This window comes from Carassius auratus, chromosome 11 (genome assembly GCF_003368295.1).
Source record: "Carassius auratus strain Wakin chromosome 11, ASM336829v1, whole genome shotgun sequence".
NCBI lineage: Eukaryota > Metazoa > Chordata > Actinopteri > Cypriniformes > Cyprinidae > Carassius > Carassius auratus.
This window is the reverse complement of record NC_039253.1, coordinates 14,456,815-14,481,514: the sequence shown is the minus strand read 5'-3', so window position 1 is coordinate 14,481,514 and position 24,700 is coordinate 14,456,815. Positions and strand designations below refer to the sequence as shown.

At 35.2% G+C, this 24,700-nt stretch overlaps 1 protein-coding gene across 2 annotated transcripts in view; it reads left to right on the top strand.

Moving 5' to 3' along the window:
* fbln2 (fibulin 2) overlaps positions 1–23,613 on the top strand; it is a 45,275-nt gene extending 21,662 nt beyond the window's left edge. Inside the window, exons 6-18 of one of the 2 annotated variants that reach the window (XM_026275582.1) lie at positions 2,939–3,145; positions 4,872–4,982; positions 6,620–6,721; positions 8,396–8,536; positions 11,532–11,666; positions 13,905–14,042; positions 14,216–14,359; positions 15,310–15,438; positions 15,952–16,077; positions 16,866–16,982; positions 17,302–17,430; positions 19,059–19,182; positions 22,221–23,613. In XM_026275582.1, coding sequence (XP_026131367.1) covers positions 2,939–3,145; positions 4,872–4,982; positions 6,620–6,721; positions 8,396–8,536; positions 11,532–11,666; positions 13,905–14,042; positions 14,216–14,359; positions 15,310–15,438; positions 15,952–16,077; positions 16,866–16,982; positions 17,302–17,430; positions 19,059–19,182; positions 22,221–22,578 — 1,961 coding nt within the window. In that variant the 3' untranslated portion in view covers positions 22,579–23,613. The remainder of the gene's footprint in view (positions 1–2,938; positions 3,146–4,871; positions 4,983–6,619; positions 6,722–8,395; positions 8,537–11,531; positions 11,667–13,904; positions 14,043–14,215; positions 14,360–15,309; positions 15,439–15,951; positions 16,078–16,865; positions 16,983–17,301; positions 17,431–19,058; positions 19,183–22,220) is intronic. The other variant, XM_026275583.1, reaches the window with a different exon arrangement.
* Positions 23,614–24,700: the final 1,087 nt, after the last annotated feature.

Genomic DNA, 24,700 nt, shown 5'->3' with positions numbered 1-24,700 from the left:
TAAGCCCTCTTGGCTGCATCAAAGGTTTAGGCGATACAAAAACGGTTGAGAGGTAAGTATTTCCATCAGGCCCCCTGCCACCTCCCACCCGTAACGTGATTAATTATAGCGGAAATGTTTAATCTCTTTCTCCCTTCACTGCATTTACTTTCAGTTAATGACTGTGAGAAATATTTACTTTACACCAGCATGCTGTGGAAGGTGAAGCCGAGTCTGTTTATTATGTTTAGTCAGACGTTAATTGCCAAGTCAGTCGAACGCCTTGCCAAATTGCTGCGCAGTGTTGGAAAGCCTGTTCATTAACTCCGTCCGGTGTTGTGTAGAATTCAGTGAATGTGGATTTTGGATTGATTGAGGTGATTGGCAGATGGAGGACACAGAGGGTGTGGCAGAAACAGCTGGCGGCGGTGAAATGACAGATGTTGACTGGCGTATTGCTTTTATATGTATTATGTTTATGTACAAGTAGTCCTTCATTGCCAAGTCATTCTGGTTGACATCTGGTTAATCCTTCATCGGAGACACTAGTGGAATCATATTATGGATTATTAAATGACATGAATGCATTATTGAAATAAGTTCAGTTGAGAAACAGTATCGGCTAATCAGCATAGTAGAAAGTTTTATCACAATAAATATATATCATTGAAAAAAATAATGCATTATGTGATGCTTTTGTCGTTTTTTGTTTAAATCTATTGAACATAAAACTATTCTAAGATTATTACTAAGAATAGTATTACAAACAGTTTACACAGCCAGTAATTCTTCGTAATGTTTTTTTTTCATGAATAAGACCCAATGATTTTAATACATATGTTATATGATGAACAGAGTTTTACATTTTTGTGTTTTATGGGATATTAAGTAAAAATATGGGTGTTATGATCCTTGGATTGTACTGGAGGAAAAATATAGATTTAAGAATTATAAGATTTGAAAAATATAAGTAATGTAAATTTTAAAAAATGAAGAAGTTTGGTTTATAATATTACTTTTATTTAAAGAAACTTTTCTGAAAATCACCTTCCCAAAAGCCCCCCCCAAACCATACTAAATAATATCACAGAGAGGACCCCTGAAGTCACGGCATTCAGATGTCATAAATGACAACTATTCAGGGCTTTCTGAAGGGAAAACAATCATAGCAGCTGTTAATGTAGTGTCTTTCCAGAAAGAAGTGCTCAAAAAATAAATGCTTCAAAGGGCCCTTCAAATCAAACGCTTTCTGTGAGTCAAAGCCCATAAGTCTCTCAAAATAACAGTCAATTTATGCTTTTTATGATATGAGAAGGTTAGTTCAGGTTCACATCAAATGGTAGCACTCCTATAAAAAAGAAAAAAAGATTTTTAATTAATTTAATTTTTACTTGTTTAATGTTAAGCTAAGAAATTATTGAGGTCCGTACATATGCTGTCCTGTTAGTTCATTAAATCAAACCTAAACTATCATTAAATACACATGAAACCATGTAAAATTAGCATTGCATTTTAATTTATATTTTTTTTAAATCAAGCTTTTTTTTTTTTTTTTTTTTTTATTAAATCCTTGTTTTGAAATACAATAGTAGAGATCTTCTTATTTATTTGTTTTGGCTAATATAAATATTTAATTCTTTTACTTCCATTTTGTCAGACAAAGTTTAAAGGATTAGTTATAATTTGCTGAAAATGTTCTCATCCTCAGGCCATCCAAGAAGTAGATGAGTTTGTTTCTTCATCAGAACAGATTTGGATAAAGTTTGCATCACATCACTTGCTCACCAGTGAATCCTCTGCAGTGAATGGGTGCCATCAGAATGAGAGTTCAAGAAGCTGATAAAAACATCCACATGTAATCCAAAAACAGCTTTTCACTTCACAACACTGCATGAAAAGAGCTGTATACAGACCAATAAACTCCTGTACACACTGTAGATTTTCTGACAAATCTGGGAGTATTACTGACTAGACACGGAAATACAATGGCTCCATATTCTGCCAGATATGTACCAATTCAGCCATTTGCTGCCATGGCAAATAATCCCCTAAATGAAGGGGGCGTTCACTTCACATCTTTGTGCCTCTGTGCCCTCCACTTTTGGTTCATGTTAAACTGTTTTGGTTGATTTGAAACTGAACCCACTCCTAAACCAGTCAGCTATTGGGCCACTGAGCACACAGACTTTCCTCAAAAGTCACTTCATTGGTAAACTTGTTATTTATCCCACCCAAAAGCCTTATGCATTAACGGCATTTAAAAATACAGCATCTAGTTTGAATGAAAGATTTCAAGCAAATGCAGTAAAAACACATGAATAGATGTGTCCCAGCACACTCCTGTGTGCATCCACATCAACCACAGTATCTTCCTCATCTTACACTGAGCTCAACCATTTCTGTCCTCCACAGTGTTCTTTCTGTGTTTGTCTCGGTTAACCTTGTCTCCAGCAACTGCAAAACAACAGTAATGTTGACAATAATCTTTACAGGCTAATAGCCCATTTAAGAAGTTACATCATGTCAGTTTCTAAACTCACTGTTGTCTCTCTGGCTGTTTGTTGTTGTTGTTGTTTTCGCCACAACAAGTGATTAAGAGTTTCAGCTGGGCCAGACTAAACCTAACTATTGAACAGTTCCGCTGTTGCCCTGGAAAAGATACACATCATAACTCATAACACACACTGACTCTTTGGGGGGCATTAATCACGATTGGAAGTGATACTGCTAGAGAAACCACTTCTTCTGATACACCAGTAAGACTTTAATTGCTGGGCCGAATTTGTTTTGATTGCTTGTGGATTACTGTGATGTTTTTATCAGCTGCTTGAACTCTCATTCTGACGGCACCCATTCACTGCAGAGGATTCACTGGTAAGCAAGTAATGTAAATAGAGTCACATGCAAGAGATATACAGCAATATCAGCCTTTAAACCTACTATCTCTCCTCTTCCACAGTATCAGAAAGTCAGTTTCCGAAGCAAGCGTTGTCGGTTGAGGAGGTGGATCCTGCAGTTAATTCACTAGAGGATTTGGAGCATGATGACAGGTGCCAAAGACTTGCACCACTCTGCCATCACACCTGCATTAACACCCGTGACTCCTACCTGTGCGCCTGCCTCCCTGGATACACGCTCCTGCAGGATGGTCGCACCTGCGAGCCAGGTAAGATCAGCTCCTCTCTGGGTTCTGATGACTCAGTATACAACAAAAAACATAATTGTGTTTCTTACTGTATACACATACAGTTTTGTATGTGTTAACCATTTTTATATTAAGCAGGTTTAGTTCAGTGAAATATCCTATATGCATAAAAGTTGTTGAGAACCTTCAGGGTTAATGTTATTTCATAGATTCTCACAGCAGAGATCTGCTTCTTTAAAAAACATAGCATATGCAAGCCTCATCTTAATGCACTCAAAACACACACTATCAGCCCTGCATTAAATAGGGGAATTAATCTTAATACCTGCTCAACATCCTGTCTGCACTGTGTGTGTGTGTGTGTGTGTGTGTTTGTTACTTAGATCTGATCTGGATTTAAAATGACCTCAGATAACTCTTTGTGTGCCGTAAGTGCTTTCAGATGTGTGACTGTACATACAGCAGTCGAGTGAACTTTTTTTATGATGAGTCAGTGAATTAGACATCCTAATGTTATTTTTCAAACCTTTGAAGTCTAAGGAACCGAATGAATAATATTAATTCGGTATATGCTATAGAATACATGATTTTACATGCTGGAATGAAGTAAAATTGCCATCAAACATTATCCAAAAATGGAAATTGTTTACTCATACCTCATGGTATCAGTGTTACAATGGTATTACATACTATTTGAAATTCTGTAATCTGGAATTTTTTTTTTGAAATATTAAGAAAATCGACAATAAAGTTGTCCAAATTAAGTCCTTAGCTATGCATATTACTAATCAAAAATTAAGTTTTTATGCATTTACGGTAGGTAATTTACAAAATATCTTCATGGAGCATGATCTTTACTTTGATTTTTGGCACAAAAGAAAAATCTATGTATTACTTCTATTAATATTGCTGCAAATATACCTGTTCGACTAAATGGTTTTGTGGTCATGGGTCACATTTTTCATCTAATATTTACATTTGATTTCTGTTTCATTTCAATTAACTAAAATTAGTTTTAGCATTTTTAGTTTTTGCAAATAATAACAAACAATGCATGTTATTTGAAATCTTTTTGAAAATGATTTTAAAACACAAAACATGATTTTATCCTGAACAGTCTTTTCAATATTATAAAATTAAGGAGAACTGGAGCTGTCTTGCTAGAAAATTTTGAAAAAGCATAATTAAAGTATCCTAAAATATCTTTATATTCCAATCCTTTAAGTAAATAATGACAACAGTTCATTTTTGTGAACCATCCCTAGATAGTAGTGATAGGCTGATAGAGCAGTCCACCTTACTTTTGCCTGACTCACTGCAGTTTGTAATTATTTGTCTTGTTTCCCTGGTTATACGGCCAAACCCTAACAACACCAAGGCATGATGGGATTGTCATTATGTGTCAATATTGTTTTAGTGTCTCTGGTGACATGGACGTGTTGATAGAGATCGTGTTGTGCTTCTCCAGTGTGAAACACGACTCATGATCTCATGTCAGGAGTGAACTAATGATACAGCACAAGTAACTTCTCTCCAGCTACCTTCAGCTGACTTTAGGAATGGTAGGAATTCTGATGACAAGATATATGTTGGCAAATGACACAAATCAAAGCGCTTTCCATAATTTCTCATCTGGTCATGATTAAATGTCGGAGAGAATGTTGGCAGTTTCTCTTCCAAAAATACCATCTGACAGGATGCAGAATTGAAAAGAATGACTCACTGCTTTCTCTCGCTTTTTTCACAGAGAACAAGGAGGAGGACAACAGAGTTAGTGAGGAAGACAGGCTGATAACTGTACCTCCAGCAAGACAAGAAGCTACCACTCAAACCCTGGTCTTACATAACCCATGTGCTGGTGTGTGGTAGACAATTTAGCAGTGCATTATCTACTCTCTTGGGAATATAAAAAATACTTTTAGGCCCTGTTTACACCTGGTATTAGGCTGATGACTAGTGGATGATGCTAGATACAGTTGTGAATGGGGTGTAAAACACACTCACTCACTCACACACATACACACAATATACATTAATTTATCTAATAAATGTGCTAAATGAACAGCCCTAATATATATATATATATATATATATATATATATATATATATATATATATATATATATATATATATATATATATATATATATATATATATATATGTGTGTGTGTGTGTGTGTGTGTGTGTGTGTGTGTGTGTATAAAATTACTGGTTTATTTTTTTAGCTTCATTCATGATGGAAAAAAAAAATTATGCAAATGTTTTGTGGTTGGCAGAACTCAGAATCCTCTACTTGAAATGAAGTGGTTTTCGATCAGCAGCCAGTCTGTTAGTCACGTCTTGGTATAATGGGTTGTTTTGATGTGCGCATACCATTATTCTCTCAATTGTCATGAGACTGACACAGTATTTCAATGATCTGTGAAATTCTGGCACCATGACAGAGAACTAAATTCCAGATCATGAACTGTAGCCTCACAGGTACTGTATGGTTGATCTGATGTTCTGCACTACAAATGTTATCTTAATTGAAACATGCTTAACAGAGGAGAAAAAATAAATAAATTATTTCCTCCTCATACAGCAAGCCATCCAGATATAGCACTTTACAAGTTAAGTCTATACGCCACAAAGTTTAATGTATAGCTGGTTTGGGAATGATGGTAGAAATTTAAGGACTTGAGCATCTGGAGTATCAATCAGTGCGATGATCTGGATGTATCTGGGCAACTCATTAAGTCATGCTGCAGCTGATTACAGTTTAATTTTTTTACTAAATCTGTTAGTCCCATAAAGAAGGTACACACTCAGCCTGATATCTGGGCTCTTGCTTCTATAAATAAAACTAAAACTAAAGCAAAAAATAATATAAACTGAAATAAAAAATATAAATACGAAGTATTTCAGCTAGCTGCCAAAGCATCACTGCTCATTAACTTTTAGTTTAAATTGATACACTAAAATAACCAAAACTGCAAAAAAAAAATATTGGGAACTTTATAGAAATATTGAAGAAAAAATAAGAAAAACACAAAAAGAAATTGTAAAACCTAAAGAATATATACTGTGTGTGTGTCTGTGTGTGTGTGTGTATATATATATTCAATTCAATTGAAAAAATAGAAATAAAACTAAGTTAAAATGCTATTATAAACTATAATCGTATATACATTTTATTTTATATATTATATTATTTAATTTTTTTCATGACAATTAACCACCCTCTCACACATCCTTGAAAAGTCCGAAAATTTTACAAAACCACATTGCATCCCTTTTCTTTTCAGATTTGAGGTATCAATCATGTCTGTAGCACAAATTATGCAACTTTTAATAATTAGGCTTAGGGGGTTGTTTATATATAAAAAAAGTATATATATTTTTAAGTTTGAACAATAATAACAGTAATCATTGGCGTAGTACAGTATGTATAATTTAATGTATAAAAAAGAAATGTGAAAGATGCATTAACTGAATTTTGCTGTGGTCTGCAGGTAATGGGCCTTGTTCTCAGCAGTGTTCTGCGGTTAGGGGATTGGCCCAATGTTCCTGTTTCCCGGGATTCTCTCTGATGCCCGATGGACACACTTGTGAAGGTAGAGTACTCTAAATTGGTCCAAAACTACACATACACAAGCTCTTCTCAATGCAGCTGTCAGAAAACACTGATAAAACTCTCATACCAGACTAACCAATCCCTTATTGGATTGAATCACTCATTCACATGTATAGCAGTTATACCCAAAGGATTATGACAAGAGATTTTTCATGGCCTAAACATCACAGTCTTACCTGAGGACCTGCTTCCTTCAGCTTCACTGATCCACAACCTTTTACTCTCCTTCAAACCTGACTATAATAATAAACAGTGACCTCAGCCCTGGGTTCGACAGCTCCGCTCTCTCACAATACTTCTTTCTGTCTGCTCTGACACTTTTTACTGAGGGTGCTAGTGAAATTGCCATTCGTAGCTGTTACTATAAACCAGATCCGAAACACAATATTTTGTTTGTGGATAATTATTTATTTCATTTACAGTATATAGTACAGAGTGTGTATATATATATATATATATATATATATATATATATATATATATATATATATATATATATATATATATATATATATGGTACGGTAAAAATGTAATGTAATATGTACTTAAATATAATAAAATAATTAAATGCAAGTAAGAAACATTCACTAAAAGTAATGTAAAAATTAAAAATAAAAATTTGTTTAATCAAAAAAAATATTCTCTTTTCAAGTTTATCGAAGAAATGTTTGTTTTTTATGGATTTTTTTTTTTTTAGATTTTTATTTTACTGTAAAATTCTGATACTGATAAATTCATTTAGATGTATTACTTTTTACTACAATCTACTTTAATTACTATCTGAAAAGCAGCAGTCGTAAAGAACAGAATGAATTGCACAGTGTACCAACTTTTAACTTCTACAGCAAATGTAGAAGTAACTAGCCATTTTCAGCTCATTTTGAATTACTGTGATGTTCGACAGCAATTAATATTGTTTATTGGATTAAAACATAAACTGCCTAGAGGCACAACATGATTGTCAAATTGTACTTTATGTTCACCTTGATTCAAGAGACATAAGCTGTAAATCAGGGCAGGTTTTGCACGTGAGAACAGTTTAAGGGATGATATAATGAAAGGGTAGTTTTCACTGCTGAATTATCTCTGTATTTCAAGAGTTTATTTCTCTCTCTCTTTCCGTGTCTCTCCGTCAAAGCGTTCCCATATGCTGAATGCGGGTGGGCAGAGACCTTGATTTCATTTTGGCAGAAACAAAATCAAGCTTGACTGGCTTTGCTGGAGCCAAAGACTTAAGTCACACTCTACAGGAAACTGGATGGATTTTTTTAAATGAAATGTTTTAGTGTTAACTTTCATTCAATTTATGATCAACATTTACACTTTCAAATGCAAGCTCAAAATACCAGACTATGGATATCCTCCCCGGAGTTTCTCTAACATCTGTTTCTTTTTTTAAGCCATATCCATGTGGTAAATATTAAGCGTTATAGAATCAGAAAGCCAGACATGCATGCGATTTCGCCACGAAGAAAACCTACTTCAAACAACAATAAAATGGTTGATTAATTGAGAGCAAACCTCACTATTAGAAACAAAACCTGATCTGATCTCACACCTCATAAAGTGCTAATAGGACTTTATGATGGTGGAGGTGGCGTGTATGTGTTATGTGTGTGTTCTTTCTTCAACTAAACTGTTATGTGTATCATAGATGTGAATGAATGCACGAACGGCAGACACAATTGCTCTCGGGACGAGGTGTGTGTGAACCTGGAGGGCTCCTACCAGTGTGTGATGCTGAATGAGATGTGCGATGAGGGCTTTATTCACAACCAGAATAGAGATTGTGTGGGTAAGAGGTTTCAACTGGCACTGTGAGAGCATTTCAGCTCACTGTTGGGCCATGTTTGTCCAGCGCTTGCCCAGATAAACACTCACTAACACTCAAGAAGGAAATACCAAAGCTCATCAGCATGCTCTTACAACTAGCACAAATTCATATGGTTGCATTATGGGTATTATGTTTGCTCAGAATTCTCACCAGAAGCTCCGGGGCCTCTCCGAATTTGTGTTGCCTTTCCCCAGACATAACCAAAACATAGCAGGCATTAGTGGTTAGCATACACAGATGTCTCAATCTATTACAAAACAGTTTGATTCTTCAGGTGGTTTATGGGTGTTTTGGATCGGCTTCTAAACAGAGCTAGGCAGAGAAGTGTTGGTGTAGGCTTTGAAAATTACTTTTTACATGTTTAGTGTTTTTAATGGTGTTGTTAGGTTCAAAAGTATTGATAATAATTCTATTGAGCATGCATGTTAAACATATGCTCTTAAAGGAACAGTGCTCCAAAAACGAAAGTGCTGTCACTATTTAGTCATTGTTTATTGATAAATCCCACCCTTCTTTTTATATTATTATTTATTTATATATTACTATTAGTGTTATACTCTAATATATAATCTATTGTTCAATACTTGAATGCATTTATAAGTAATTATTTTATATTTTATATATAATTTTATTTAGATGTATTACTTCTCAGTACTCCCACAATAAAAATATGCAAATGTGTGTGCATGTCCATAATTTTATTTTAGTATTATTTATATCCTATTATAATATTTATTAACATTAGCTTTATCAGATACATTAATATTTATAATAATTAGCTCTATTTTTTACATTTTCTGTTTTCATTTCAAATTGTTTATGCTTTAGTAATTTAATTTGAGAAACACTTGTTTTCCCTTATAGTTTTTTTATTACTATTTAGCTTTTATTTTACTTCAATTTTAGTACTTAGACTTATTTCAGCTATTTTTTTTTGTTTTCTAATATTTATATTTTACATTTACATGCTTTTATCTAAAGTGAACAAAAGCAATTTGTAAAAAAATCCATAATATTTGTAATATACAGTATATTGTTTCAGATTTATATAATAAAAAAATAAAAAAATAAAAAACAGCTAAAACAACAACACTGACTTATAAATAAATGCAGGAATTTAAACAAAAGGTGAACCCGAGCTTGCAACCATCTTGGGCGGTCATCATCACCCTCTCATCTTAACCCCTATCAATCACACCAGAAATAATGATGACAGAACTATCAATCATACCAAAAATAATGTTGACAGGCTATAATCCTGATAGCTTGCACTGCAGTCACATCCCTTTGCAATATAACTAACCCACTCCCCTTTGCCTCCAGTCTACAGAAATGCATTATTCATCCCATACATATCCTCTAATGCATTTCAGAGCACCGCATTTTGAAGGCAATTCACCATATTGTTATGATAAAGCAAATTTTTTGAATAACTGCCACTGCTTGTGTATGTTGATGAGGCAGCTTGTTGACACTTTTGTGCTGGGTGCAAGACAGAGTGCAAGAGGGTGTCGGATATGCTTTCTGTGTGACTTTTGGGGCTAAATATCATGCACATAAAACACAGAGATCTCACTCACCTGGCAACTAAAGTGTGGACCTTTAAATGTGTTCTGTCATCATATACTTACATTTATGTCATTCCAAACCTGTATGACCTTTTCCCCTGTATAACATAAAATAGTAAAAAAAAAAAAAAAAAAAAGAATAGAAAAACAACAGAGACCTGATATAATGGTGAGTAAATGAGGTGATTTTTAATTTAGGCTGAACTATGTCCTCTTGTCATGTAAACTGTAATAAATAGTTGTAATTTTACTGTAACAAATGCTACAGTAAAAACCTTGTTAACTCCATAAACTGTAAAAACACTATATGATGAAAAGTTATAAATGATTTAACACTGCATTGTAATGTTATTGTTACTTAAAATAAAATAAAATGTATAAATTACTTGTAATAATAAACAAGAACATACATTTACAAGAAATTATTTATTTGTAAAGAAATATGTGCCACCCAATAATCTAGTCTTTCTATTTATATACTGTATATATGTATGTATATATCAGTCTTTCTATTTATATGTATGTGTATATACATATGTGTGTGTGTGTGTGTGTGTGTGTGTGTGTGTGTGTATGTATATATATATATATATATATATATATATATATATATATATATATATATATATATATATATATATATACACATACATAAATAGACATATATATAATTGTAGCTGTCTTTATACTACACAGTGACTATTATTGTGTGGTTCATAATGTGTGGTGGCTGTCATTCAACAACACTGTACCTAAAACACTAGTTTTTCTTTCATCCTGGAAGTGCATGTTCAAATAACGTTCAAACATTCAAATTCAGTGTTCTCTGGATGCTGTTACCAGCTGTTATGTGGAACAGATAAGGTAGCATGTGCTGCTTTTTTCTCTCTTGTCTTAATGTGGCTAGGAGAAAGCACAAACATTTCCAGTCAGTCCCATGGAATTATTTATTCTGGCAACAACATGACAGATTGAAGCCTTTTCTTGGCCTACAAATCAGCCATTGTCTAAGCCTCTAGTAATTATTTTCTCCTCTCTCTGGGCCGCGTTGCTTTCCAATCTTGTTTAGTCTTTTTTTCAACTTAGTCCAGAGTTATTGCCTTTAATAAATCTGGCCAACTGAAGATCTTGACAGTTCGCAACAGCGCCAGAGCTAAAGAATGTGAAGCAAAATGCCTTTTGTGTGCCATGGCTAATGGAAACACACAACGGTCTCTTGTTTTAGTTTTTTTACACTGCTATCTCACCTGCTTGCTTCTCCATCAGCTTCAGATTCGTCATTCCAGGTTTTTGTGGATGTACTGTACTCTTCATTTGTGTCCCTGGCCCTATGTGAGGATGTTACACTTTGGAGATCAGGAAAATAACGCTGTGATTTTGCTTTGCAGATGTGAATGAGTGTGTGACGAACACGCACACCTGCCAGGCCGACGAGCGCTGCGTGAACACGGTAGGAGGGTTTGTGTGCGAGAGGCAGATCTTATGTTCGAGCGGTTACCAGCTGAGGAATGGAGTATGTGAAGGTGGGTACAATATCAACAAATGCTCACATGTACACACGCACATAACACACATGCAACATCATTTTGTTTTCCTAATTTACCTACATTTTATCTAATTTTAATGAATGACACTTCTAGTATTTTAAGGAATAGATAAGGGAAAAAAGGTTAAAAACTTTTAACCTTTTTAGTAACTGCAACAGTCCGTTATACCAAAAATGACACACTTAAGCTTTAATTTCACTAAAAGTCCACAGTGCATTGTTTTTATTAATTACAGTATGGTCAGAGTTACATCTACTGTATGTGAAACTTTTACATTGGATCAAATCAGCAGACACATGGCAACAGTCCAACTCTCCCCCAGCTATCGTTGTTATCCGGTGATGCATATGGACAAAATCAATAACAAACGGTCTTCCGTCTTTGTCAGGGTCCTCTAGCCCACACTACTTCAGAGATCTCGGCCCATTGTCTTCATCATCTAAACACACCACCGTTACCGCTGTAGAGAAGAACCAGTAACCATGCATCAATCTTTACAGTAAAATGTTCATTTTGTAGGCCTTCACAGTTCGAAAGAGGCCACAGCTGACTCGCTCGCCAACAATGAAAGCATCCCGCACTCTGTTTTTACACAAAGCAGATGCCTAGACACATCTTACAATTGCCTTTGAACAGGGAAAACTTTGCAAGAGTCTCTGATTCTTGTCAGGACTTGGCCTGGTGCATGCTAATAAGTGTGGAGGGATTATAATCATCATAAGAGACAGAATGGGAATAGTGTATTTTAACTAATTGCAGACATTGGAGCGTTGAAAATAAATGCTCTGTTCTATAGTGCAGGTGTAGGATTGGAAAGACCACCCTAAGCCTGAGATTGAGAGCTCACTAATATTTTTTTTATTTTTCAGTTTATTTTTGCTAGCGCAAGGTTGGGGGTTCGAATCCCCGGGAACACATGATAGGTAAAAATTGATAGCCTGAATGCACTGTAAGTCGCTTTGTATAAAAGCATCTGCTAAATGCATCAATTTAATTTAATTTTTTAATTTATTAAAGTAAATCAAAAACACACAGCATGATCAGTGCTTGAACAAATGACTCATTATGAGCTGATTCTTTTTTTTTGTGAATCAAAACATCTTTGTTCATTTCAGTGAATCAAAAACATACAGCGTGACTAGTACAGTCTGATTCACAAACAAATGATTCATTATAAGCCAGTACTTTTTATTGAATCAAAAACAATACAGCAGGACTGTTTGATTTCTGAACAAAAGGCTCATTATGAGTGGACTCTTTTTTTGTGAATCAAAACATAAGCATGACCATGCTCTGATTCCCGAACATATTACTATTATGTGCTGAATCTTTTTAGTGAATCAACAACAGACAGTGTGACCAGTGCAGCCGATTCATGAACAAATGACTCATTACGCACTGATTCTTTTTTGTGAAAAAAAATCTCCATGAAAAATTTAATCCGATATCTGAACAAATCACTTTTATGAGCTGGTTCCTTTTAGTGAATCAAAAACACACACTGAATGACCAGTGCAATGTGATTCATGAACAAATTAGTCTTTTAAGCGGATTCTTTTTTTAATGAATAAATGATGAATGCATGGTAATTCCCAAATGACTGACTGTTATGATTCTTATGGTTATTTTAATGACTATGAGTTCAAAAAGTTTGAATCCTTCATTGTACTTTCCATCATTTGACTCGTTTACTGAGCTGCAGGTTATTATTGCTTTCAGTCATGTCTATATCAAAATGAAGAAAGTTTTATGTCAGTACCATTAACAAGTTGCGAAATACAAAATCATTTAGCTTTTACTTTTAATAGCATGCAATTGTGGATGACTAATGATAAATAGGGTTTGATCCTGTAAGATCATCTGCCTTCCAGTGTAAGCATGCTTTCCCGGCCGGTTATTGAACCACAGTGCCACCTACTGTGAAGTTTTAGCTTGTAATTGAGTACTGTTGTGATCTGTCCAAACTCATCTCCTCCATCAAGATGTCTCAGATGAGCTCAGTCTATTCATTATGTTGCCATGCTTGCCAAATTTGTCGAGATTTGCAGATTTTCCTGAAGGTTTTAAGAGAGGAAACTTAATTTGTTTGGACCTTATAACAGCATCATCCTCCAAAGCAAAACAAATCTATCAGAGCAGGAACCCGACTGGGTGGCGTCTTGCTGTCCGGTGCACTGACCTGTTTTGACATCTGGTGCACTCTTTCTGTTTTAGACATTGATGAGTGTGTTATGCGAACCCATAACTGTGGGATGGGCTTCCAGTGCCAGAATACTGATGGCTCCTTCACGTGTAACCCAAAGCAGCGCTGCCTCACAGGCTTCTCTCAGGACTCACACGGCAACTGCATTGGTAAGACACGGAAGAGCTAGCTTCAGAGTCACTCAATGCCCCCTAGTGGACAAATGCCATAGAATACAAAATCAGTAAAGACACTTTTATGAACATTTTTACAAGAAAGTGAATATTTGTTTCATTTTCCTTCTATTTTTATGACTTTGGTGCTGTCTCTCTCTTTATTTTAGATATTGATGAATGCAGCAGTGTGAGTGAACCATGTACGACTGGCTTTAACTGCATAAATACTGTGGGCTCTTACACCTGTCAGCGCAAGATTATCACGTGCAATCGGGGTTACCATTCCAGCCCTGATGGAGCAAGATGTACTGGTGAGTATGCAGATAAATATACACAACTATACCTTAACACGACATCTGAAACTCAGACAGCTTTTTAGTTTTTAATCAACCATTATTATAGAAGTTCAAAAGTTTTGGGTCAAAGTTTTTAAAGAATGCAATACAGTTATTTAGCAAGAATTCATTAAAGATTTTTAATCTTACAAAAGTTTTTTTCTTTAAATAAATCCTGTTATTTTGAACATTCTATTTATTAAAGAATTCTGAATCCATGCATCACAGTTTACACAAAAATATAAGCAAGGAAAACTGTTGCCAACACTGATAATAGGACATGTTTATTGATCACCAAATTAGCATATTGGAATGATTTCTGAAGGATCATGTGACACTGAAGACTAAAGTAATGATGCTGAAAATTCAGCTTTGCCATCACAGAAATGCCATTTTTAAATGTATTAAAGAGACAGATTGGATTTGTACATTTTAAATTGTAATAATATTTCTCATTATTGCTGTTTTTACTGTGTCTTTGAATATGTATATACATACATACATATATATACCTACATACATACATACATATATATATATATATATATATATATATTTACACACACATGCTATGTATAGAACTTTGTATTTTATTATTTTACTATATTTGATGGTTTGAATGATTTTTTACCAAACATTTCTTCTGAAATTTGGCTTGACAAAAGAAAGTTCTACTTGTTTAAGCAACGTACTGTACCTAGGGAATACTGTGGTAATACCATGGTAAATGATGGTAATACCATGCTCAAAAAATACCAAGCTACTATGATACATGTCCAAAAAAGCTGTTTAAACCACGTACAAACAATAATGAATTATGAAAACCACACTAGTAGCATGGTAGCTATGTTTTGTTACCATTTCGGTTAGCATATATGCTAACAGAGTTTGAAAGAACTATTAAAACTGTTGAATATGTACTACAGATGTAGATGAATGTCAGATGGGCACCCACCGCTGTGGAGAGGGCCAAATCTGTCACAACCTGCCCGGCAGCTACCGCTGTGACTGCCAAACCGGCTACCAGTACGACGCCATTCGCAAGCTCTGTCTGGGTGTGTATTAACAGATGCATCGACACACGCAACAATACACAGCCAAACCACACATAACAAGTTCACACAAAACGTCACTTCAAAAATGACCTTACAAAATACTATGCAATACAAGAGCATGTTTTTCAACATTAGCATTAGCATTTGTGGCACAGACAGACTAACTTCTGACCTCAAACACGTTCAAGTTTCAGCCATTTTTTGAAGTAACTTAAACTACATCTGCGAAATAAAGCACTTGAAGGGCATACAAAAAGTTTGGATACCGTGACTGAATTACCCAAAGGATGTTGTCTTCTCTGTGGTTAGCCAAACTAACAGCATGCATATAGATGAAGCTGACAGCAGCTCATGCTCAATAGAGCGTGTAGATTATCCTAATCTCTTATCTCTTCTGCTCCTATAGCAAAGTGAAAGAAGACAGCAAGGCAGGGGGGGGAGAGAAAGAGATGCTCCCCAGACTACAGTATGTTTGTAAACTAACGCAGTTCTCTGCATCTTTTCTGCTGGCAGATGTAAATGAGTGTTGGCGGTACCCGGGCCGTCTCTGTGCCCAGACCTGTGATAACACGCCGGGCTCCTACCAGTGCTCCTGTACCACTGGCTTCTCCCTGGCCTTTGATGGCAAGAACTGTGAAGGTACATCCATTTGCACTAGCACAACTGAACACGGATCAGTTCTGCCTGCGAAGAATGTGCTGTGTTCTGACAGTATGAATGTTCTTTCTTTCCAATTAAAGTGATACACGAATAGAGTGCAAAGCAAAAATAGACAAGTGAGTTGTCAGCTGAAGAGTTTTCTAGGGGACCGGAGCACACTTTTTTTTTGTTTTGTTTTTTGTTTACTAGTTCCATCATGGCCGGATTCATTCATTTATTCAGAGTTTGTTTCAAGGAATTTGTGGCTGACACAGCCTGAGAACTATTCATGAGGTGACTTATACTTTGGTTTCAGAGGGACAACAGTTTTCGTAGTTTAATATGATCATTTAATTAAAAATACAATTTACTCAGTTTGAGGGAAAAATGAAAACCAAATTGAATATGAAAACCTGATGGTCATGTTCTCCAGCATGAACTGAGAATGATCCAGTGCTTCAGTGGAGGAAGAACATCTGATCATTAGTTTACATACACTGGGTGTCAAAGTAATTTGATTAGTGACCTAGAAATAGTGCAGAGTTATAAATATTTGCTTTTTTTATTAATTAAATATATTATTAATATTTAACTACAATTTTCTGTACATCATTATACATTTTAAATCCCAAATTTTCAGTGTAGTTTGAGATTTTTCAGTTTTACTGTATATTTGCACTGATATGACACACCGCCAATGTGCACAACACTGTAATGATTTATGCAAATATATACAAACAAACAGTTTTTTAATCCAAAAACTTGATGTTTGCTGTGTTCTCTCATAGATGTTAATGAATGTGACAACAATCCCTGCAGTCAGGAGTGTGCAAACATGTATGGCTCTTACCAGTGTTATTGCAGAATGGGCTACTACCTGAAAGAAGACGGGCACACGTGTGAAGGTGAAGTGTCATCAATGTCCACAAGACAGGAAATAGATTAAAATCAGTTTCCATCATTCCATTCTAAGCCATTAAGGATTAAAACACAAGAACACATTTACATTATACATTACGTTGATTAAAGAGATGATGGGGATATGAGATCGATAATGTCTTGAATATTTTAATAAGGATGGATTTTTTTTCAGCATAGTATAGCAGTTAGAGTTTTGTTGTCACATTTTCCTAAACATATATCTTTCTGGTTAATGGACAAATCCATTTATAAACGGCTAGTTTTCTCAGTGATAAAGATGAAATGCTCTTATTTGTACTCTAGATATCGACGAGTGCTCACAGAGCATTGGAAACCTCTGTGCATTCCAGTGTGTGAATGTCCCGGGTAGCTACAAATGTTCCTGCCCTCCACATGGTTACTCTATGTCACCTAATGGACGCACCTGTCAAGGTAACACAAAAGTGATATATTACTTTTCATATTACATATAAATCTTCATCTTCATCTTATGTATAAATAAAAGCACATAGCATGAGACTAAATGTTTAGGATTTAGTTCTGGATAGTCGTCCCCCATAATGAAAATTCTGTCATCATTTACTCACCCTCATTTTGCTACAAACATTAATGCATTTCTTTGTTCTGCTGAATACAAAATAAGTTTAGTATGCTGATAACCTAACAGTTTTGGTTACATTGTATTATTCTTATGTTATGATGTTTTTTGTGTTTTATGTTGTTATGTGTCATATGTGTTTTATGTTATATTATCTTATTGTTTGATTTTTGGTTTTATTTTATTATTATGGTTGTTTTACATTCTTTGCAATGAAGTATGTAAACAGGTATTTTTATGGAAGTGTTGCAGGCAGTAGGATATACAATTCAAAATACATAACTTAACTTAATTTAACTTAACATAAGAGCTGGGTAGTAACAGATTACATTTAATCTGGATTATGTATCATATTCCAAAAACTAAGTATTTATAAAAAGATTAAATTAAACTTTAAAATACTCGTAATCAGACAGTTACTTTTTTATGGATTACATGATTACATATTATTTAAACAAAAGCAAAAAAATAGAAAAAAAAATAAAAAAAATATATATATATAAAATCAACTTTGATGAACACATTTTTTTATTTGAATTATCACTCAAAATCATGTTGACCATGTTTTACATTGGAAGGCATTTATCTTTCAAACACATAAAATTCCTAAAAAAAAATTGTCTTGTAATTTGGAATCAGTAACAGATAAAAATGTGTAAGTAATCTGAATATAATATAATACATTTTCCCCAATTTATGTCCCTCGTCTTTACTCTCAAAAAGCAGATTGATCATTCTGCTGAGTATCTCTTTTGTGTTTTGCCAAAGAAAGAAATGCATACAGATTTTCTATAAAACACCTTTCTAAAGTTAAATGCTACAAACTCAATTCAGAGCCTTATTTTCTCTATTTGGCACATTGTGTTGTGAGGAGCTAACCTTTAGGTTCAACACAGCGCTGCTCCGTGTCCTCCATCACTCTCTGAAAGAACACGAAATTGACGAAACTCCCTCAGGCTCTCAAGATAGGAAAGTCGATGAGAGGTGAAGAAGAGCCTGTACATGCTCCCGGAGGTTAGCGCTAGCCTGCACCAAACGAATTAGTCTGCGGATTGGAGCCGGCGAGCTGTAACGACGACTTTGCTTTTGTAAAATGAGATGCATAATTAATTACTTCTGGAGGGGCCAAAATTGACTCCTACCAGAATGAAGCCTGGCAGTAAGTCACAGCAGATATCAGTCGCCCCTGACAACCCTGCTAGCATTGATTGGGACTGGGTAAAATTTAACATGCGCTGCCATTTAGATATATATTTATGCAATAAAGCCTCACAAAAGTCTAATAGTTTAATTTTGATTCACTATTGAATTTCCATTTACTTTTTTTGCGATGTAAGAAGTGAGAACTAAAAAGAATGACGAATAATGAAATGAAAGTTTTAAGCAGTCTCAGACGTCTCAGTTTTCGATCGAATGGTTATATAACAATCTATTTAGCTGTTGTCTTCCCTTTTGTTCTCAGATATTGATGAATGTGCCATTGGATCACACAATTGCTCGGCTTCCCAGACCTGCTACAACATCCAAGGGGGCTTCCGTTGCTTGTCATTTGCATGTCCAGACAACTACAGGAGAGTGTCGGACACGTAAGTATGGCCTGCTAACTTCCTTCCCAATCACATTTATCATGCAGAACACATGTGGACTCCAACGGTGAACCTGCTAGCTTTGCTGGACCTTGTCCAACCTTACCGCCTTAATCAGAAGTTTCATAGCACTTAAAAAAATAAAATAAAAACATAAATAAAATTCTGTTATCATTTAAGACCCTTTCAATCCAAGAACAACTAGATGAGTACATTTCACAAAAAAAACATATTGCTAGCATGATTAGCATGTTGCTAACCTGATTAGCATTTTGTTAACATGTTAATAGCATGTTTTAGCTTGGTTAGTATGTTGTTTGCATATTTCTAGAATAATTAGCATGTTGCTGGTATGTTTTAACATGATTAGAAAGTTAATAGCATATTTAAAGCATGTCATAACATGATTAGCATTTTGCTTGCATGTTTTAGCATGATTAGCATGATTCTGTCCCTCCATTGAAAATCCGGGTAGCCAAAACACAAATTGGTCAAAAAGATCATACATGCGAAATAATATCAATCCATATTAATCTAGTGGTTTAATCCCAGTCTTGTGAAGAAAAATTATAGCTTTTTGAACAGATTTAATTTAGGCTTTTATGCATATATATACATACATGTACATACATACATATATATATATATATATATATATATATATATATATATATATATATATATATATATATATATATATATATATATATATATAAATAGAGCATGTTACTTATGGTTAACACAGAACCTTACAATATGGTTACCATGTGCTCTATATGTGTCGATTATTTTTTAGATCCTGAATTAAATCTGTTCATCAGTCATTTACAGTGATTGTATCTCTTCATAAAACTTGGATTAAATCATTCGATTTATATGGATTATTTTTAAAGACACCTTTATGACCTTTCTGGTGCTTCTAAGTTTTGGTTACCTTGACTTTCAATGGGAGGGCAGAAACCTCTCAGATTTCCTTAAAAATAACCAAAGTCTGGAACAACATAAGGGTGAGTAACTGATAACAAAATATTTCTGTTTAGATGAACTACCCCTTAATGCAAGAAATAAATGATCTTTCAGATTTTATCAAGGAATAAACTTTTATTGAAAAATTGTGAAACTGGTAACCATGCACATGCACACTTTCTGTACCAGCTGTACACAAGAGCATAAATACATTCACTACAGCATCCTTGTGCAATCTTTATTGATGTTGGCTCCTTACAGAGCATGGTTTCTGCTAAGAAAAGGGAATGGAGGCAGATTGCTTTGATTAGGCAGAAGTTCAGACACTCACGTCTGGCCAGTGTCAGCATGGACTCTGATTGGTGGGAACTCCCACTGCTCACCATCAGCCCTCCTGAGATTTGCAGCTACTGTATATCAGAGATTTAACAGCACCTAGCAGTCAGTAGGTCCAAAACCACCTACGTTGACTATGATGTGGTTGTTTTAGGAGACAGTATCACTGTATTACTTCAGTGTTACCTATGTTCTGTATGTCGTGCTGTACAACATATTTAGTTAATCTGTGGAACAAGACAATAAAGTGAGGGGTTTTTCAGGTTGGTTGTCCTTATTGATCTAAATCAAAAGAGCCTACCTCTAAGTGTCGATATGGCTCTTTCAATTTAAGATGCTTGTTTTATCACCAACCAGGTAAAAATCACAAATCTGATCATTTAGAAAAGTAACAGCACACCTCAACCTTCATTCTGTACAATTTTGAGGTATCATTCCGCACAAATGTTTTGGGATCAGTTACACGATGAAGTTTCATATATCAAATTAAGTTCAGTGCAGAAATTGTTATTTTGCTTAAAAATGAAAATTCTGACATATTTACTTATGTTATTACTAGTTATTATTGTTTTATGCTCTATATTTTGTTGGTTTTGCTTTGTAGCAGTTACCCAAATGTTCTATACTGACTTATTTTCTGTGAAACAGAGAAGCCATTTTGAAGAATGTTTAATTTTGTTTAATTTTTTTGAATAAAAGCCAATGAAGTTTACTAATTTAGGTCAGTGCTACACTGGACTCCACTGACTTTGATTTTATGGAAAGAACAACAGTGAGACATTTTTAAATTTATCATCTTTTATGTTCCACAGCAGAAAGTCAGTCAAATTATTTTGCAGTTATGTAATATTTAGGGTTGAACTAGCTCTTTAGAGAGTCCGTTAATGTCTTAAGATCCATTTTAGATATTTGTCTTTAAAAGTATTCACTCACCTCACATATTATGTGGTCACATTGGAAAGGTCCCATAACTTACAAGAAAGTAAAACAAGTATATTGGACGATTTGGAGGTGAAAATGAGATGGAATTTAATGCCCCATCACCTTACCTTTTTGAACCAGAGTACACAGATGAAGAAGTAACTGCCTTGACCTTTACAGCATGATTACTTAATGTGCTCAATATCACAGATGCGCATCGCAGAGCTAGTGCAAGATGATTGCATTTGCAGTTAAAAAGTATATAAATTAGATTTTTTTTTTTAGAAAATGACAGATTGTTTCACTAAATAAGACCCTTATTCCTTGGCTGGGATCATGCAGAGCCCTTTAAAAACTGCATTGAACCTGCAATTTGGACCTTCATCCCATTTGAGTCCACTATATGGAGACATTTTTTTCCCTCTGAAATCTTAATTTATTTTCGGCTAATGAAAGAAAGACATCTTGGATGATATGGGGGGTGAGTAAATCAACAGGGTATCTTTATTCTGAAAGTGAACTAATCCATTAAAACATGACTTTGGTCAGGCTCTTTGAAGAACAAACTCTTAGGCTGATGATACACGGGGCAACTTTTTGAGCAAAGTTACCATCAACATCCAACCAGGTGAGACACAGGGTCCACAACCAATCTAAAATATCCATATAGAGATGGGTTACCCATTCTCAATGGGAAAGTGCCCAAGCAACATTGCTCAAAAAATTTGCCCAGTAAAATTGCTTAAAAAATTGCTATTTATCATGAGCCTTACATGTTCTATTGACCAAAACTCTGACGTCTCTAATGCTTTTAGACGCTGTGAGAGAGTAAGTTGCCCCAACTACCAGCAATGCCAGACCATGCCATTACGGATCACATACTACCAGCTGAGCTTCCAGACCAACATCGTCATCCCAGCTCAGATCTTCCGCATCGGACCCTCGCCCGCCTACTCGGGTGACAACATCATCATCAGCATCCCGAGTGGAAACGAGGAAGGCTACTTCAGCACACGGAAGCTCAACAGCTTCACAGGCGCCGTGTACCTGCACCGGCAGGTGCGGGAGCCACGGGACTTCCTCATCGACGTGGAGATGAAGCTGCTGCGTCAAGGAACTTTCACAACTTTCCTGGCCCGCATCTACGTGTTCATCACAGCAACCTCCATGTGATATTACTCTTGTCTAACGACGCCTTTGATTCCACATGGTGTTAAACTCTTCAAGCTTTTGCCTTGAAGTTGTTTGTCATCTGGCAGATCTTTAGGCTTCTGTTTGCCTAACGGATTTTGCTCAGAGAGACTTTGATGGGACTCTCCCACTGGGATCCAACCGCTTGTTTTAAGTAGAGTGAGAACAAACAGGATGGAGTACAGAGACTGACAGAAACATTTGGCTTTTAAAAGTCCTAGTTTTTTCCTCATCAAAGTATTGAAAGTACACTACACCTGATTCTATTTATACTGTACCAATTTATCTTGATTGCCTGAAACTGCTTTTTATAGCACTTCATTACTTTTATAACAACACTATGTTTCTCTTCGGGGGTTGGCAAAGTATAGATGAGGTAGAGATACACATTTTAATGGCTGTCACAATTCCTCCATAGGCCAAATGTCTAATCATTTCACAGCTCATTCTAAACAACGAATAACTGTATTTGAAAAATTATCCATGATAATTCACATGAGTACCTCAGATCATTCCAGCCTGCGAAAGACAACATTGTGTGATCATGTCTGTAATCATTGCGTTAACCACTTGTCATTAAAAAGGTGTATGATTGTTAGGTTTCTTTCAAATGCATTCACTTTGTAGCTCTTGGTGCTAATATACCGTTTTGGAGATGTTTGACACGCATACATGAAGAGTGTGTGAGCTCCAAAGCAGCACTGAGAACATTTTCATTGTTATATGTCTTTTCACATCTCTGTACTTTGTAATACTGGACCTATTTTGATGTATTACTGTCTTGAAAATTCATCTCAGGGTAAAACCATACAAATCATCCAGATATACTCTCACGCACAGCATATCTGAAATCATAACACAATTCTACTCATCACTGAGAAACATATTATGTATCAACATAAAAGCGTTTCATTCTCATTAAATTCACGGATGAACCAAACGCATCAGTATAATAATGCACTACATATTATCTGCCTTACTGGATCCAATTCTTCAATAAAGCATCATTAATCTTTTTATTAGTATCTCAGTGATTACTTGAGATGTTTGTCAAGTCATTTGTTTGTTCTGTTGGATTATTTTATTAAAAGTAAAAGATCACCTCCTGGTGGTGAGAAGAGGAACTGTTGCTTGTCTGCTGAGGTTCACTTTGGTTTCAGCATGTTGCATTGGTTATAAACCACCATCAAATTTAATGATGATATAATTCCACTAGTAATTAAATATTTTATTGTACGAACAAATGCATTTAAATTCAACATGGAATCAAAACTGAATATCAGTGCATGTTATATAAAAAAAACAAAAAAACAATTGAAAGCCTTTTAATCAAAAAGCAGTAACTTGCTCTTCCTCTGAAATGACTTTTCTTTGTGGGTTTAATTAAATATCATTGGATAAAAACTGCCAACCCCATATTTTCTCATTAAATATCCGGTTTCTCAGAAATATGTCATAATTCACATGTAAAATGGCTTGCAAACAGCATTTCATGATCAGGAAATGGCCTAAAGACCAAAAACCACTCTGTCTTATGTGTTGGTATTGATATAGGAAAGGTGGGCTGCTTTCAGCTTTTGGAACAACCTGGAGAGTCGATGTTCTTTGCTCTTTACTCCTCTCATTGTGCTTTCCATCGCAATTCTCATCAGACCTCAGTGCTATCATTTTCTGTCGCACCCTGGAGGCCGCTCAACCCTGCCTTTCATTGTGTAGGTATCGGAAAAGGGTGTGCATTGTTCAAAGCCGGCAGCATGGTTGTGTATGTAGTACATCCCTACAGATAACCTCTGGCTGCTATCGGCTAAGTGGGATGAATGATACAATTCGTCAGCTCAACAGCACTCCGTAAATCACACCTACACTAGCCTGGTTAAAAAAAACACCAGTCAGGAAGTAGCCTACATGTGTAGTACTGTAATTGCTGTCAAGAGCATTTCTACCTAATGACTTTAATAAAAAAAATCACTAAATATCAAAACAATTCCAGTAAGATTGATATATCACTCTGACAGTGATATGGTCATAGATCACATAGTTGCAACAAGTTGTATTTGATGGTGTCTTATGGATGGCCCCTGTCCTCCCTGTGGACCATCGAGGC